We start from the raw sequence: 18,102 nt of genomic DNA, 5'->3' as shown, positions 1-18,102 counted from the left end.
AAGAGTGTGGTACTTATAAACTGCTCTATGGCATAACAATAGCTTATTTCTAAGGTCTTCATAGTTTGATTTGATCAAGACCAATGGGTTCAAGCTTCAAGTGATCAAGTTCTACTGTGTCCTACAGTGACAGACTTCCATGTTGAAAAGTAAACAATAATTGAGGAATTCAAACATTCAGTTTATTAAACTAAGGCTAGTGAAGGCATGGCATGAAAAAAAAAGCTGCAGTCATTTGAGATGAAGTGGATGATTTTATAAAGCTAAAATCAAAAGACTTAGGACATGGAAAAATAAGTATGAGGAAGTAATGAAACACAAAAATGACCACAAGAATTACAAATATATTTAAATCTCAGACCTGGGAAATGGACTATACACAGCCTCCTAGGGGAGAAGAAAATGCCTTAGATGTTCTGACAGCACTGCACCTTTGGCTTGTTTTCAGTGGTTGGTTGAACATGAATAGGAACCACATCGTTGCTTGGAGACATGTCATTTTCACGTCTGTCTGACATTTGTGGTATATCTCTGTTAGAATTGTCTGAAAAGCAACTTCTACAATTGTCGAGCAGATGTCTCAATGAATGACAAACCATTCTTTTCTGCAAAAGCTCTTGCTTCGTCTATAGGAACTGCCGTGAGATGACGTAAATCACTCTTACTGCCCACGAACATGATAACGATGTTACTGTCACCATGTTCTCTCAGTTCTTTCAGCCATCACTCTACATTTTCATATGTGAGATGATTAGCGACGTCATAAACTAATAAGGCACCTACAGCTCCATGATGGTATGCTGATGTTATAGCTTGGTGTCACTCTTGCCCTGCTGTGTACCATATCTGTGCCTTTATTGTTTTTCCATCAACCTGGATGCTTCTTATTGCAAACTCTACTCCAATAGTGCTTTTGCTTTCCAGACCAGATTAAACTCATTTCAAGTAAATCAAGATAGGAGATTACTCTTTCCAACACCAGAATCTCCAATAAGGACAACTTTGAAGAGGTAGTCGTACTCATTGACGCAGGTGCCCATTGTGCGGCCAAGGAGCAAAGGGGCTGGAGCAGCTGTGGTACTGGTGAACCAGGGGGTTGCTGCAGGGGTAACCCAAGCAATGAACTTCAGCTACTGGTCCAGGTGAAGAACCCCTCCCTGCCCTCCTTATTTAATTTCTTAATATAATCCCCACACATATTTTAAGGTTTTGATACTATCCCAAACCTAATTTTAAAACTCCTAACAGTTGTTGCTGGGATATAGAAATATATTTATTTTTGAATGTGAATTATGAATCTAGTGACTATGCTAAATTCATTTATTAATTCAAAGAATATGAAGTTTATTCTGAATTTTCAAGTTAGACAGTTAAGTCATCTGTAAATAATTACAGGTTGATTGTTTCCTTTCCAATTCATATTGTCTACTTCTTTCTCTTGCCTTATTGTATTGGCTGTGATCTCTATTATAATGTTGAATAAGAGTAGTTGTGGTGGGCATACTTGTTTAGTTCCCAATATCATGAAAAATAACTTTGATATTTCACCATAAAGTATGATGTTCACTGTTGGTTTCTGTAGGTACCCTTTATTAAACTGAAGATATCTCTTCTATTCCTATGTTGCTAAATTTTTTTTCATAAATGGGATGATAAATTTTATGAAATGATTCTTCTATGTTGAGATGATCACTATGATGTTTCTCCTTTAACCTGTGCTAAAGACTAAATTATGTCCCATCACAATTCATATATCAAAGACTTAATCCCTAATATGACTGTATTTCAAGACAGAGCCTTTAAAGAAATAAAGTTAAATAAGGTCAAAAGGGTGGAGACCTAATCCAATATGATTGATACCCTTTATAAAAAGAGCAAGAGACTAATACAGAGAAAAAGCCATGTGAGGACACACTTAGAAAGCAGCCATCTACAAGCTAAGAAGAAATCAAATTTTGGAGATTTCAGGAGAAATCAAATTTGCCAACAGCTTGATTGAGACCTTCAAGCCTCCAGAACTAAATGAAATATAAATTTCTACTGTTTAAGCCACTGAGTCTGTGTTATTTTGTTATAGCAACCTTAGCAAACTAATACAACCTATTAATATGGTAAATTACATTAGCTGATTTTTAAATATCAAACCAACCTTACATAAGTCTAAATTTGGAATAACTCTTTGTAGTGATACAGCATTCTTTTAATACATAGCAAAAATAAATTTGCTACTATTTTATTTAAGATTTTTACTCTATATCCTTATTGGATTTTGCTACCAAGTTTATGCTAGCTTCAAAAAAACTGACTTGGGAGATGTTCTTTCAATATATCCTCTGAAAATATTATATAATGATTACCTTTTTCTTTAAATGATTAACATAATTCACCAGTAATGTAATCTGGGGTCAAACTTTTCCTTGTGGAAATATATAATTGTGGATTTACTTTTTAAATGGATATAGGACTATGTTGATTTTATATTTTTACTTGTATTCATTTGGTTAAGAATCCCCTCCCCAAGAATTTGTTCATTTCTTTCAAATTTCAAATTGGCATAAAGTTGTTTATAATATGCACTCACTATTTTTCCAATAACTATAAGACTTTTTCAGTAATGCCCCCTTTTATCCTTCCTATATTAGTAATTTGTACCCCACTTCTGCAATGTCCCCACCTCTTTCTACTCCTTACCTCTCCTTCTCTTTTTTAGTCATTCTGATTGTGTTCTTATTTTCTCATACATTCATCTAAGACAATCAATTTTCCTCTAGTCCAAATTTAAGCATATAACAAAAGTTTTGATAAGTCACATTTGTAGTATAATTTAGTTAATATATTTTCTAACATCATGCAGTTTTTCATTTAAAAGCAAATTTATTAATTTCCAAATACTAGGGGATTTTCTCATTCTACTTTGGCTGTTGATTTTTAGTTTAGCTACACTGTACTCAGAAATACCCTTATTTTTTGTATGATTTTAATTCTTTAAACTTTTTTTCAATGTCTTAAGAGATGATTTACTTTGGGAAATGTTCCAGAAGTATTTTAAAAGGATTTTTATCAGTTTTTCAGTGAAGTATACTAAATACCTAAATTAAGTTGGTCCACTATTTTGTACAAATCTATAATCTTCCTAATTTTTTATTTGATTGGCTTATGGCTGACAGAAAGAATATATAAAATATTCTATTACAATTGTAAATTTATTTCTCCTTTTAACTTCTGCTCTGCATGTTTTCAAGTTGTACTATTAGGTGCATAACAATTTAGAATTTTCATATCAAAGACTATGTTATCAAAATGAATGGTTCCTCTGTTTTAATTTTCTGTTACTATACCAGACTACCTAGGACTGGGTAATTTATAATGAAAAGTTTATTTAGCTCAGGGCTCTGGAGTCTAAGTTCTAGATTGAGGGGCCACATCTGGTAAGGGCTTCATTCTGTATCATAACATGGTAGGAAAAAGGGGGAAAAGCAAGTGAGCATGTGATAAAACAGTTTTATAACAACTCACTCTTGCACTACCATGAGAACAAAGGTTCATTCATATAACAAAGACATTAATCCATTCATGACAGTTTTATCCCCAGAACCCAAAATACCTCCTGTTATACCTCACTTCCTAACATTCACATTGGAGACTAATTTCCTAACACAAGAATTCCAGGAGACATTCAAACCATAGCACCCACTATATCTTCAGTAATGCTTCTTGCCTTAATTCTTACTTTTATCTTTTTTTTTTTTTTTGGTACTGAGGATTGAACCCAGGGGCACTTAACCACTGAGCCACAACCCTAGGCCATTTTTATGTTTTATTTAAAGACAGGGTCTCACTGAATTACTTAGGGACTCCCTACGTTGCTGAGGCTGGCTTTTAACTCATGATCCTCCTGCCTCAGCCTCCCAAGCCACTGGGACTACAGTTGTGGGCTGCTGAGCCCAGCTCTTACTTTATCTTATATTAGCATGCGCATGCAAGATCTTCTTCAATTAGAGCATAAAGGTTTATGTTTCTCTGTCTTTAAAATTTTGACCTTTGTGTGTCCTTATACTTAAGGTGTGAGTCTTACAAACAGATTGAAGAATTTTTTTTTTTCTTTTCATCCAGGGTGACAATCTTTCTCTATTAGTTGAGGGTATCTGATCTCTTTAAATATAATGTAATTACTAATAACTAATAATTCTACCATTTTACTATACTTTTTTCTCCATTTACGCAACTGTTTCCTTTTTTTCCTTTCTTGCTTTCTTTGGTTAATCATATTCTGAGGGCAGGAACCGGGAATTGAACTCAGGGGCACCGGACCACTGAGCCACATCTCCAGTCCTATTTTGTATTTAGAGAAGGGGATCTCATTGAGTTGCTTAAGTGCCTCACTTTGGCTGAGGCTGGCTTTGAACTCATGATCTTTCTGTCTCAGCCTCTGGAGCCGCTGGGATTACTATGTACCACAATGCCTAGTGAGTTAATCACATTTTAAAAATAATTCCATTTCTCTATTTTCATTAACTTCTAATTATGTAACTACTTGTTTGATGATTACCTAGTAATTTAACATTAATTTCTACTAAATAATTTTGTAAAAAATAATTTATAAATTTAATATTAATTTGCTTCTGATACAAATTATCACTCGTAATTTCTGAGCTATTACAAAGCTATAAACACTTTTACTTGCTTTAATCACCAACCACTTTGGGCTATTTTCATTTCAATATATTTTATACAACTTATAAGTTATTATTTCTTGATATGGTCAGTATTCATTTATACTTATTTTCCCTCACAGATGTCTATGCTTCCACATGAGGGCCCCTCTGCTTGGCAAACCCTGAACTCCATTTCTGTTGTCCAAGTCCCAAGAGACTGCCCAAAACTCTGCTTGGCCCCTCAGCCCTCGGTCTGAAACATTAAAAATTTGACACCTATCACAAGAATAGGAGACTCAAAGTCCTGGCTACCTCTGATGTTTTCAAATGTGAATGTTTAGTTTTTCCAGTTGTTCTTGGTAGGAAGTTTGGTTTTCAACACGATTACTTCACCTTTACCAGAGGTAAAAACATTGTTATATGCTATTAACCCTGAAACTATTTATGTGAGTTTATGCAGATAAAAGCTATCTGTTATGATTAAGACATAAATTTCATATGTGCTAATAACAGACAATTCAATTTATGCTTGATTTTTAAAAGTAATGGACTAATTGAACACATGATATTAAACAGAAAAACTATATGACCCCCAAAGAATAAAGTTTTCAAAAAGATTTTTAGAAGCAACAGTTGGTACAAAGTTAAATGTTACTGCTGTGATTTTGTTTGATTTAATTGCTTTAGAAATGTTGGATTTGAAGTTCCTGCAGATATAAGTGGCGTATAAATAAAATGAAATTCAGTACAGAAATCTGTTTGGGAGACACAGTTTTGGGAGCCCCTAAGATGACATCAACAGATTGAGTAAGACTAACCTCAGGAATAATATTCTATTCTGTATATTCTATTCTTATAAATCTTGAGGGAAAGCAAAGAGACTTAGGAGAATATTCACTTGTTATAGAGAGAAATGATGGTGTGAACTTAAAGCATTATCAATGAAGCTGAAGACAGCTGCATTTAAATAATTTTTACAATGTACATATATAGCAAGAGTTCAATATATGTCATTTTTCCCCTTTGTTACAATTATAAACATTATATTTTCAAGGTTTCAATGTTAAATATTTCTTAGTTATTAATTATATATATATATCAAAAGTAGTAAAAATTAAAGTAACTAAAGACAGATTAAAACTAACATGTATCATTATCAAATGTGAATAAATGAATTATGGTCTTGATAAAACATTCAATCAGCTTTTAACAAAGACAATGATAGTGCTGAATACTCCTGTGGACTAAATTGTGTGCCCCTCTCAAAATTCCTATTTTTAAGCTCTAGTCCCCAATGTGACTGTTTGTAGATAGGGTCATGGAAGAGATAATTAAGGTTAAATGAGGGTATAAGAGTGGGGCCCTAATCCAGTATAAATGGTATCCTTATGGAGTGAAGAAGAGACACTAGGGAGGTATCAGTACTACAAAAAGGCCATGTGAGAAAATGGGTATCTCCAAGCCAAGGAGAGAGGTCTCAGAGAAACCAAGTTTGCAGACACCTTATTCTCTGGAGGCCTTCTAGCCTCCAGAACTGTGAGAAATAAATTTCTGTGTACCACTGAGTCTGTGGTACTTTGTTTTGGCAGGCCTAGGGAACTAATACAAATTCAAAACAGGATTTTTCAAAATCAAGAGCAAAATCAGGCTATGTACTCTGTAAGTTTTAATATTACATTCCAGATATACAACTAAGGTCACTGCAAATAGACAAAATTGTAAATAAATGCAAAACGTAGAACTGCTGACATTGAAAAATATAATTATTCAAGAGTTAATGCATTTTAAGAAGAAATATGAATGTGAAAATTCCAGAACATGTGGTATAAATATACTATTTGCATAGACAAACTCTACTGGAATTCACTGTTAAGATATTTAGTTTGACAAGCTGGAACTCAAAGAAATCCTTTTGAAATTGAATTGTGCAATTATTTACATGCTACTATAAACATTTCAGATAAAACTATAGTCTAATACTAAGAGATTATAATTTGAATTCACAAAATATGAAGTTAGAAAACATAGTACCATGTAATTAAGTGACATAAATACAGTCAATCAACCCAGGAAATATATATTCAGTTGTTTTAGAAAACTGGAGGTATTAGCTCAATGGGCAGAGAGTTTATCTAGCACACACAAAGCCATGGGTTCAATCCATAGTGCCAAAATAAATAAATAAAAATACACAATACAATAAGGGGCCTAAATACAATTGAAAATTATCATAATAGGCTATAGTCAACAACTATTTATGAAGCCATCTCTATAATATTAAGATATTAAATAGGCAGGTATTTAAGTCTGAGTGATTCCATTTTCAAATCTGGATTCCCTAGTATTCAGATTCTTGCATTAGTCAGCATGTCTACACATAAAACATTTAATTCCCCATTGTATCTTAAGAGCTTCTGGCAGGATTTGCTAGAATGCATACTGAGAAAGTGCAAACCAAAAGAAACATGGAAAAGCTCCTACTTTTAGGCTAATGGGTTTCATTAGGTTTTTGATATAGTATAGCATACATCTATGTAGCTACAAGCTATTGAAATAATGGAATTATATTCTACCTGTAATTTCATTTTACCTGTAGCAGTTCGCCCCATACATGCAGGATGTCCTCTTGACTTTGTTTTCTTCGGAACCTCCTGGAACTGAATCACTTGTTTTTGCATGTAAAGTTTCAGTACTGGAGGGATCTGAGGTAGACTCGGGATGAGATCCTTGAGACTCACTGCAGACAGACCTGCCTGAAACACTCAAATAACTCTCAGAACAGCTCACTGCTTTGTCTTCTTTATTTGGTGTTCCTTTAGTTATAATTTTATGTTCAGAAACCTTACCAAGTTCCTCTATTGGAATTTCATTTCTCTGTGTATTCGTCTTCAGAGTATTTGTATCTGTGTTACTTAGAGTAGCTGTAGAAAATGATTCTGGTCTTTCCTATTAAAAAATTTTTTAAAAATCTGAAATAAGTGCAATGTTTTTAAAAGAAATAAAGAAATTTAAGTACAGAAACATGAAATTACAAGATCCATGCAAAATTTTAAAACTTTCAAGATTCACATTTTAAAGTTACTAAAAAATCACTATTTTTTATGTCTCTGTTAGGTAGCAGTTAGACAAGAGCAGTGGGTCAGGGATTTAAGAAGTACTTAGTGGAGAATAAATCAGTTAATCAACAGTCCTGCCTCAGTGGTGCTTCAAGGTCTGACAAAATAGCATTCCAGGACCCTTGCCTGATCTCAGCTCTCTAAACTATTCCTTTTATAAGAGGAGGAAGACAGATGAACTCAGGGGGTCAAAACCAGGAGTAAGGGTATTTGCTAAAAAGGGCCATGTTGCTGAAACATCTTAAACAAGATCCTGCACAAACAATGTTGACCAGAATGTGACCTAAGATAAACACACAAAAAAATGAAACTTGTGACTGTCACAAGACCCTGAGTCCCTGGGAAAGCAAGATATGAGACATATAACTATCAATCCAATAGTAGATGTATCTGGGAGGTGGAATCTTTGAAAAAAATCCCCTCGCACCCCAATAAAATTGAGCTCACAAAGAGAGCAGGGGTCAATTTCTGAAATGACCTGCCCTCCCATTGAAGGGTGTACTCTTTACCAATTAAAGCTGTTGCATACTACTAAATTCTGTGTGTATGTTTCTGAATTCTTCTTAGCAAAAACACAAGAAGCAAGGATAGGACCAATCTCCCCCATAACATCTCTAGTTTAACAACTTTAAAACAATGTGCAACTATTAGAAAATAAATTTAAAGTGATAATAAACCTTTATAATCAAGTCATTCAGTGAAAAATAATCAGAAAAATGCAAATGAAACGAAGATATTTAATTTCATTTGAATATAATATCTCAAAAATAGCTCCTAAATGTTACTGTTCAAAATGTGTTATTCTGTTCCCTTACATTGCCCTTAAAACCTTATAAATTACTGAAATACTTTATCTCAAACCTCTAAATATAATTGTGATTTTTCTCTAGCTGAATGGTAAAACTGTTCCATGCTCACATACACAAAAAAATTTTGCCAAGGTATGCAATGACAAATTCAGAAACAAAGCAAATTTTCAGTTTAACCAATTTAAAGATGCTCTGAACCAAACATTCTCATTAGTACAGTAGAAACTTTTTAATTTATACTTACTACCGCACAAAGAATAAGCCTCATTTTATCTTGTTAAATAACCTCTTAATAACTTACACTTCCTGTGAAGTACAAGCATTGCTCAGATACATACAAGCCCCCCTGGTAACCATTTCTAGGATGTGATGACAACACACCAGCCACACATAAATGCTCACCTCCATTTATAAGTAAGGACTATATGTTGGCTGCCAGCTAGAAATGCCAGCTAGACATTACTTAGTATCCAATAGCTCAAATTTCTTAAGTTATTATTAACATGACTTCTTTTGGACTAATTACTTTAGTGTTTTAACATTTTTCTTCCTTTTTTAAGAAATGTAGTATATTTCAAATAAATACAGTAAATTTCAAAATACTCTTCAATACTATTCACATTGCAAATGGAACCAACCTAGGTCTTACTGTGGTTCTGTATAGTCATAGAAAGCCTATGGGGAAAGCAATCATTTGGCTAGCTCTTGGCTGGTAGTATTCATATCACATCCCTACTTTGTTTCTAAGTTGGTCAGTTCCACCCAATCTCATACCTCTACTAGAGGACCATCTGGAACATACCAGCAGCTGAAACTCTAGGATGGGGCAATTCTGACCTACCTCCCCACACTCAGTCAGCTGTTCCCCATTTTCTTTTTTCCCATTAATCAATGAGATGGATCAGCAATCCCACTACCTAAGCAGATATCCAATAAATTGTCAGTCTCTTATTCCTCCTGGCATTTCCAAACCCCATAACTAATTATCTTACAGTACCTTTTAGAAAGGGAGGAAATAAATTCTCCCCAGAAACACTGCACTACCCTAGACCTTTAAAAGGTTTTGGTGGCTTGGTTCTCTTTGTATAAAGCCTGGGGGTAGAATAGTGACCACTTCTCATACCTTTCATTATGCCCACAGGGAAAGTGTTGGGCTAGGAGGTCCTTTCAAACATAAAATAGCTGTACTCAGTAAGCAGGAAGTCATCTTATGAGCCTGTGTCAGGATAGCGATTTTCCACCATAGGCAAGGAAGTCGCTGTTTTGGGAACTCCCAGTTGGAAACCCCCTGGCATGAGACTGCCCACTGCATCCTGGCACTCAGACTTGCTCACCACTCAAGTTCAAGCACAGCTTCCAGGGTTAGCCTGCCAACGGACAATTGACCTGTTTACTGCAAGACCCCTGCCACACCCAGAAACAATCACGGAAACAAGAGTCCTCCCACTGAAACCATATCCCTGCCTTTGATGTAATCCCCCTTAAATAAAGAATTGGGGCCTTTTTCAGTTGTTCAGTTCCAGGTCCTATCAGGACTGGAAGACCCATCAGGTGCTATGCTTTTTAAATCTAATCTTTGGCTTTGTCTTATTTCCTACTGATTATTTCAGACCTTTTATTTTCCCAGGTGGCTCACGCCTCCTGAGCAGGAACCTGTTCCATCTGGGTGCTAGCCACCCTGCCATACTTTTGTACCCAGCTTCTGGACTCAGCAGCAGTTTGGAGAAAATGGAGAATAAATCCCATTTAACATCCTGACACATTTATTGCAGAAAAGAAAAAAGACACAACTAGGGAAGTAATAAATCAGAATGTATTCTTATCATGAAACATTAAGCAGACATTAAAATAATAATGACAGATCTAAGGATGTTTTCAACTAAACAAGAGCAATATATATACTATAATGCCGTTTAGCTTTAAAAAAATTCCTCATGCATTTATATGTGTATTTACTTATGAAAATCCAGATGTAAAGGTTGAATGAATATATAAAATACTAAGAATGGGATCCAAGGATGAAGCAAATAAAAGTGTTTACTCCACATGCTTCCAAATTCTGCTTTTGACAAAAAGCACATAGTATTTTGCTATGTAAAAACTGATAATCCAAAGAAAATGAAATATAAGAAATGAAATCTATAGCATCATAGTTCAACATTCTCTAATTCCATTAAATATAAAGAAAAATTTGTTTTATTAAAAAAAAAACCCTAAGCCCTCACAAGGAGTATGTTTAATTAACATGCTAATTTATCCTTTAAAAAGAGAAGAATATTAAAGTCACAGATATCAATACTATGGACCAAGGGTTCTCAAATATATTTTAAGAGGTACAAAAGTTGGAATTCATAATGCTCTTTATGGAACTCCATGAAATATTGATATACAGTAGACCCTTGGCATTCAAGAATTTAACATTGTTTCAATTATTTATAATGATCCCAAAATCCATTACATGCAGTACTTTGTAAGTTTGCTGAGATATAAATTTGTACTGTGCCAATTGCAAAGCTCATGAGCTAAAGCAACTAGTGGATGAGGGAACAGGAAAGATGGAAAGTTCTCTGTATGAAAGGTAGGAGAAAGACAGCTTCATTTTTTTCTAAGCATCTCACATTGCTTATTTATTCAGAATTGATGCAAATGTGAAGGATTAAGTGTAGAAGACTAGATATTCATGACAGAATGGTCAGATCTCCTACAATGTAAAAATGCCATGTTAGAAACTTCAGAGAACAAAGACCATAAAGCTGGTAGAAGGCAACACTGGTGCTTGGAGGTGGCTGGAAATGTATTGATGAGGCTATGAAAATAGTCCATTAACAAACTTGCCCAAGATGTCCTCTCCTGCTCCTCAACCATCTGAAGTTTTAATATACTACAAGGAACAGGGAAAAAAAATCCTTCTAGAATGAATTCAAAGAGATAACTTGTTGTTGTTTCCAAGCTTTCCTTGACAAAAATGTCTGCGCCAGCAAGTTGCCTTAATACATCAATTCCATTAGTAGGCACGTGCTAATGTCTGAAAAATCCCAACCTCTTGGCTACAACTTCATTCCTAAGCTTTAAATTCTTTTATTCAAATACTAGCTCAACATTTCTACCTCAATTATTCTATGTACCACAACTCAAAATGTCAAAACTGAAATCCTGTCTCTGTATTCTCTATCAGTTTCTGCCAACACAACACATCCATTCTTCCTTGCCAGAAATCTAGAAGTCCTTCATTCTCACACCTTCCCAAAACCCAAGCAGCAATTTCTGCAGTTTTGTTTTCATAGATATTTTTCTAATCCAATGCCACTTCATTATCCTTTAAGTCACGGCACTGGGTCTAATTCTCTTTATTTCCCGACTGTTAATGCCATAATCTCTTTCCTCTCTGAATCTTTCAACTTGTTCTCTTCTAAACTCTCCTCTAAAGAGCTACAAGGTTATCTCTGCAGATGAAAACATTTCAAGGTCCTCCCTTCTGCAAAGGTCCCATCTCACACTGCTGCCCTACATTACATCAAACTTCTAAGAACAATAGTTTCCCACCTACTACAGATTGAGTATACCTTATCCAAAATATTTGGGACCAGAAATGTTTCAGATTTCAGTTTTTTGGATTTTGGAATATTTGAGTAGACTTTACTGGTTGAGCATCCCTAATCTGAAAATCCAAACTCTGAAATGCTTCGAAATCCACAACTTTTTGAGCATCTTTTATGGTGCAAAAAAGTTTCAGATTTCAAGGTATTTCAGATGTTGGATTTTTAGGTTAGGGATTCTCAACTTGTATTTGTATTTCTTTTGCTCTTATACCTGCTGCCCCACCTACCTGGGATCTGATAACTAGTTCTAATGAAAAGAATGTGGTAGAAATGACACTGTAACAGTTCTAGTCCTAGACCTTAAAGGATCTAGCAGCTTCTTTTACCCTCTTAGTATCCAACTTTCAGGTAAAGATGTTCAGTTTAGACTAATTAATGGTAAGTGGAAGGAGGGAGACCCAGCCAGTTTCCAGTTACCCATCCACCCCTTGCTGAGGCACAATTCATGTTCCTGGAGCCATCTCAGATGCTCCAGTCTCAGCTCAACTCCCAGCTAAAATGCAGCCCCGTAGATATTAAAAATATGCCATAGAAAAATTGTCCAAATTGAACCCAGGCAACTCATGGGATTATTAGAAATAATAAATCATTGTTATGGTGAGCCACTAAGTGTTGGAATTGCTTATTTCACAGCAAAAAACAGCAAATACACCTTACAATTCTATTTTGCTTTAAACTGGATCAGGCTTCCTACTGTCACTTCTGACAAAGTTCATAGTTTATGGAAAATTATGTAAAAGAAATATCATTTTTTAGTCTGTTTTGTGCTGTTGTAACAGAATACTACAGGAATTTATTTTAAAAAAAAAATTATTCTCTTCCAGTTCTGGGGTCTGGGAAGCCCAAAATGAAGTATCCTCACATGGTGGAAGGTAGAAGGGCAAAAGAGAATGAATGTTGTCTCCTGGCATGACAGAAGAGCAAAAAGGGTAAACCCACTCTTGAAAGCCCTTGTTATATCTTTTTTTAATCCATTCATGAGGGTGAGTACCTCATGAGCAAACAACCTCCCAAAACTGTTGCACTGTGGATTAAGCTTCAACATAAATTTTTGTAGAGGACAAAAACATTCAAACTATAGCAACCGCCCTTTCCATTAATCAATTCAAGAACCCTCATTTGTCACTTCTAAAATAGACAATTACATAACTTAAGAGTTTCAGAAAGACTGATGAAAAATATGAACTACTTCAGAGCAAAGTGAAAAATAAGAACTACTTCATGAAACAGTGATTACTGTCATAAACCCTTTCACAAAATCTAATTTGTATGGGAGAAAAATCCATTGCACCCCAAATGAAAAGGTCTATGTTTACGATTGGAAGTTTCTAGCAATGTGATCTTGGGACTTAGTTTCCTCTGTGATGCTGAATGGTGGTATGTCAGTAGCTTTCAACTTTGAGTACACATTAAAATTGGGACAGTTTATTTAACATACTACTAATAAACAAGACCCACAGAACAAATTAGAATCTTAGGAACAAGGACAGGTAGGAGAAGGTGATTTCTGTCCCTTCTCTCCCCTTACTCTTCTTTAAGAGAATATAATTCATTCTTTCCAAGTAAATAATTCCAAGTCCACTCTGAAGTCCTCACCAAACTGTTCTCTGAGTTCTTAATAATTGGCAACTGACTATCATCTGACTAGATACGTGAGCCCAACCTATTGTTTTCTCTCACATTTAACTCTCTCTCACCTGCTCTGCAATGTAGCCATCTCTCCAGGACCAGCTGCCCACCAGTATTAAGATTAAGAATGAAAGTGGGCAGAGATGGAGGGTGGGCTTTGGAAAGGTCCTGCTCAGGTCTTCAGTTTTAGTCGTGTTCTCTGGCCCAGCTATACCAGAAAGCTCAGCATAAAGGGTTACAGAAGCTTGATCCATGTCTCTCCCATGCTGGAAGAGGTAAATCTCTTGAGTTCAGTTCTTTCTGGGACCTGTCTGTAATACTCCCTTCATGTCATCAAAATTTCAAAAGTACCTAGAATATCTTGGATCTGCTTATTGTTCTTTATTCATTTAAAAATATACCTTAAAGCTTTCCTTACGACTATTAAACTTGATGACTTGGAATAAACATAGTAAAACATGTACTATAGATTTTCTTTTGAATAAAATAATTTCTCTTCTGAAAAAAAAAAAGGCAAAGACAATTGATATATTCAGAGTGCAGAGAGTACAATCTATGAAGCCTCAAAGTTTACCTAAGACAAGTTTAATTTTAATAAGTATTTATATCAAATATGAATGAGCCATGATATATTTTGCTTTCACTCATACAACTTGACTCTATAAGTAAGCAAAGTTGAGTCTGTAGGGACTGGATGCATTTTTCTAGCAGGAAAAGAGCATTCACTACGAGATATAAGAAAGTAAATAATCAGAGACAGACATCATAACCCTATGTACATATATGATTACACAAATGGTATGAATCTACATCATGTACAACCATGGAAATGAAATGATGTACCCCATTTGTGTACAATGGATCAAAATGTAGTCTGTAAAAAATTTTAAAATAAATAAATAATTTAAATAAATAAATAAATATCACATATAACACTAAAGTAAGTTTAAAATGGTAATAAAATCTAAAATTATTCTAAAAAAGAAAGTAAATAATCAAATAATACATTTAAAAAAAATCACCTTGGATGAAATGACAGACTCTTCTTGATCAGCATTTTTGCACTTCTTCCCTGCATCTTCTTCTGCTAATATACTTTCTGAATTTCCTGATGAAATTAATCGCTTTCTTCCTTGCTGGGTCATGTTTACTTGAGGTTTATCTTTGCAGATTCCTTCTTTTCCATATCCCTGGATTATATTATTATCTTACACACACATACATAAAAAAAAAAAAGAAAATTATCTTCTGGATCTTTACATGTCAATATTCAAAAAAAAAAAGAGAGAGAGAATAAAAGAGCAAATAAAATTAAAGTTCCATTTATAGTAATGCCAATTTAAAAACACTCATTTGCAAATAACAAGGCCAAGGTGCTAGTGGGAGCTCTGTGCCTTAAATGTTTCACCTGACCCCTCTTTGAACTTTGTTTTCATCTGCAAAATGGCAATTATAATAACTCACAGAGTTTTCAGAAGTAAATGTGTTGATATGTAACTATCTATTAAAGTACCTGACACATCCTAGTTATATATTTTCATTGCAGCACTGAATTTCTCTAAGAGAAAATTCACAGAGAGCAACTCAATGAATCTTCTATATGCTTACTAAACATCTAATAGCCACAGTGAGGAATCCAACTTATCTTAAAATAGAGATAAGAACCCAAAATAACCCAAAAGGAGAATGACTTCTACAGACTTTGTCAAGGAAGAAGTTAAGACTCAATAACAATGAACATCTTATCCTATGAAATTTCAATACAGTTGGTAAGCCTAAGTAAGTATAATATTTTATTTAAATTTCACAAATTGTCTAACATAAAAAAGACCTAGATTTTTTTGGTTGTTGTTTTGTCTTGTTTTGTTTTGTGCTGGGAACTGAACCCAGGGCCTTGTGCATGCAAGGTAAGCACTCTACCAACTGATCTGTATCCCCAGCCCAACCTACTTGTTTTTAAGAGAAAAATATTCATGGCTAATTGTCTACTTTACAATAGAATGTTAACTTCATAAGGAAAGAGACTTTATGTGCCTTATTCATTATTTCTTCCTTGAGTCTCCAGTACCTACAAATGGCCTAGTACAAAGCTGGTGCTCAATAAATATTCTGAACTAAATAAATTGTGAATACAAACAGAATTTGCCCTAAGATTCCCTGGAGATCCAGAATATCAGTATGTAAATAACCTGTAATCATTATGTTAATATTCCAAAGGGGTTAGAAAACTTCCATATTCTGGAAAAAGCTAGAATATGTACTTTAACCTCTGTGGGTCATATAGTGTCTGTCATAACGACTTAACTCTGCCTTTATAATATAAAAACAGCCACATACAAGACATTTATGGATGATCATGATCATGGTTGCGTTCCAACAAAACTATTTACAAAAAAAAAAAAAACTGGCCTATAGTTTGCTTTGCATTATTCCAAAGGCTATTCAATGGCCTAAAATAATAATCCTTAAGTTCAGGGGAAAAAATGGCAATGGAATAGTATTCATATTATCAAATAGGAATATAAATTGAATCAATATAAAAATAATGTATAGTAGTCCCGCTTTATCCACAGTTTCACTCATCCTTGGTCAACCATGAAAAATTCCAGAAATAAACAATCCATACACTCAAAATTGCATGCTATTCTGAATAGCACAATGAAATTTTGCATCATCCAGCACACTCCCACCTGAACATGAATCATTCTTTTGTCCAGCAATATCCACACTGTATATTGTTAATTACTTAATAGCTGTCCTGGTTATCAGATCAATTGTGGTATCACAATGATTATATTCAATTAACCCTTATTTTGCTTAATAATGGCCCTAAAGCACAAAAGTAATGATTTTGGCAACTCAGATATGCCAAAGATAAGCCATAAAATGTGTTCTTTAAATGAAAAGGTTAAAGGACAAAACACTTTTTTTTCTTTCAAGTACCAGGGATTGAACCTAGAGGCACTCTAATCACTGAGGACACCCCTAGCCCTTTTTAAAATTTTTTGCTTTGAGACAAGGTCTCACTAAGTTGCTGAGGCTGGCTTCAAACATGTGATCTTTCGGTCTCAAGACTCCTGAGTTGCTGGGATGACAGCTATGCATCAACTTGCCTGGTAATACAGATATTTTGAAAGGGAGAGAGAACAGACCATATCCATTTAACTATTATTACAGTATATTACCAAAATTGTTCTATTTTATTATTACTTATTATTGCTAATCTCTTACCATACCTAACTTAGAAATTAAACTTTATCATAGAAAAAAACATGTATAGGGAAAAAAACAGCTTTATAGGTTTTGGTTATCAATGCTCATAGGCATCCACTGGGGGTCTTGGAATAGATCCCCTGCAGATAGGGGGGAAACTACCGTATTTATTAAATAAAACATATGCATAAACTAGTCCAATAACTAAACTTTGCCTAAATTATTTAAATATTCATCATGAATCTAAATTAGGAAGTATTTCATAGCATTTTTGGAAACTGTCAGGATGATTTAATAGGACTAGACAGCTTGGTGTAACATGCAACAGCAGTTATGAATTAATAAAACCAAATAAAATAATGATAGTATAGCAGTATTGCTTACTATGCTGAGTACTATAAAATGTAAATTAAGACACAGCTTCTGCTCAAATGATAGTATACCACATTCCATGTGGCACACATGTACATAAAATTCTAAAATTAAATATACATATTTAAAATAGCCAATTATTTAAAATTTCAAATTCTCTACTACAGATATTCAAAAGACCAAAGCCAATTTCTTTTTACATGGGAAGAAGCCATTTTAATACTGATAAAATGTTCTTCTAAGAGTATATAAAATAAATAGCTTAATTGACATAACAATTTTATAACAATCTGGTATAGCAAATATTTTTCTATATCCAGGATAGGTCCAATTAAATGACAGAATTATAAAAGAAATTAACTATTAATAAAATTATTTTTTAACTGTTACTAATTATACTTATGAGCTATATGAGTGATAGCTATATGCATATATGCCATTAAAATATTTCATCTGAGCTGGACCCAGTGGCATACATCTATCATTCCAGTGACTCAGGAGACTGAGGCAGGAAGACGGCAAGTTTGAGGCCAGACTCAGCAACTTAGCAAGACCCTCAGCAACTTCACAAGACCCTGTCTCAAAATAAAAAAAAAAAGGGGGGGCTGGGGTTGAGGTTCAGTGATTAAGCACCTCTAGGTTCACCCCCAATACCAAAAAAAACTTTTATCCACTCTAATCCTCCAGAGAAACCAGTCAAAACAGCCTA

The 18,102-nt window shown here is 34.3% G+C and overlaps 1 protein-coding gene and 1 pseudogene across 3 annotated transcripts in view; both read right to left on the bottom strand.

Moving 5' to 3' along the window:
- Positions 1-18,102, bottom strand: part of APLF (aprataxin and PNKP like factor) — a 140,088-nt gene that overhangs the window by 59,766 nt on the left and 62,220 nt on the right. For both annotated transcript variants that reach the window (XM_079110854.1, XM_079110853.1), the window contains exons 6-7: positions 14,831-15,015; positions 7,246-7,601 (exon numbers count right to left, since the gene is read on the bottom strand). In XM_079110854.1, coding sequence (XP_078966980.1) covers positions 7,246-7,601; positions 14,831-15,015 — 541 coding nt within the window. The remainder of the gene's footprint in view (positions 1-7,245; positions 7,602-14,830; positions 15,016-18,102) is intronic.
- Positions 325-4,749, bottom strand: LOC306644186 (ras-related protein Rab-11A-like; annotated as a pseudogene). Its single transcript has one exon. The product of its transcript is annotated as a ras-related protein Rab-11A-like (transcript).

The sequence above is a fragment of the Sciurus vulgaris genome (genome assembly GCF_902686455.1).
Source record: "Sciurus vulgaris genome assembly, chromosome: 14".
NCBI classification, from domain to species: Eukaryota; Metazoa; Chordata; class Mammalia; order Rodentia; family Sciuridae; genus Sciurus; species Sciurus vulgaris.
This window is presented reverse-complemented; position numbering and strand designations above follow the sequence as displayed.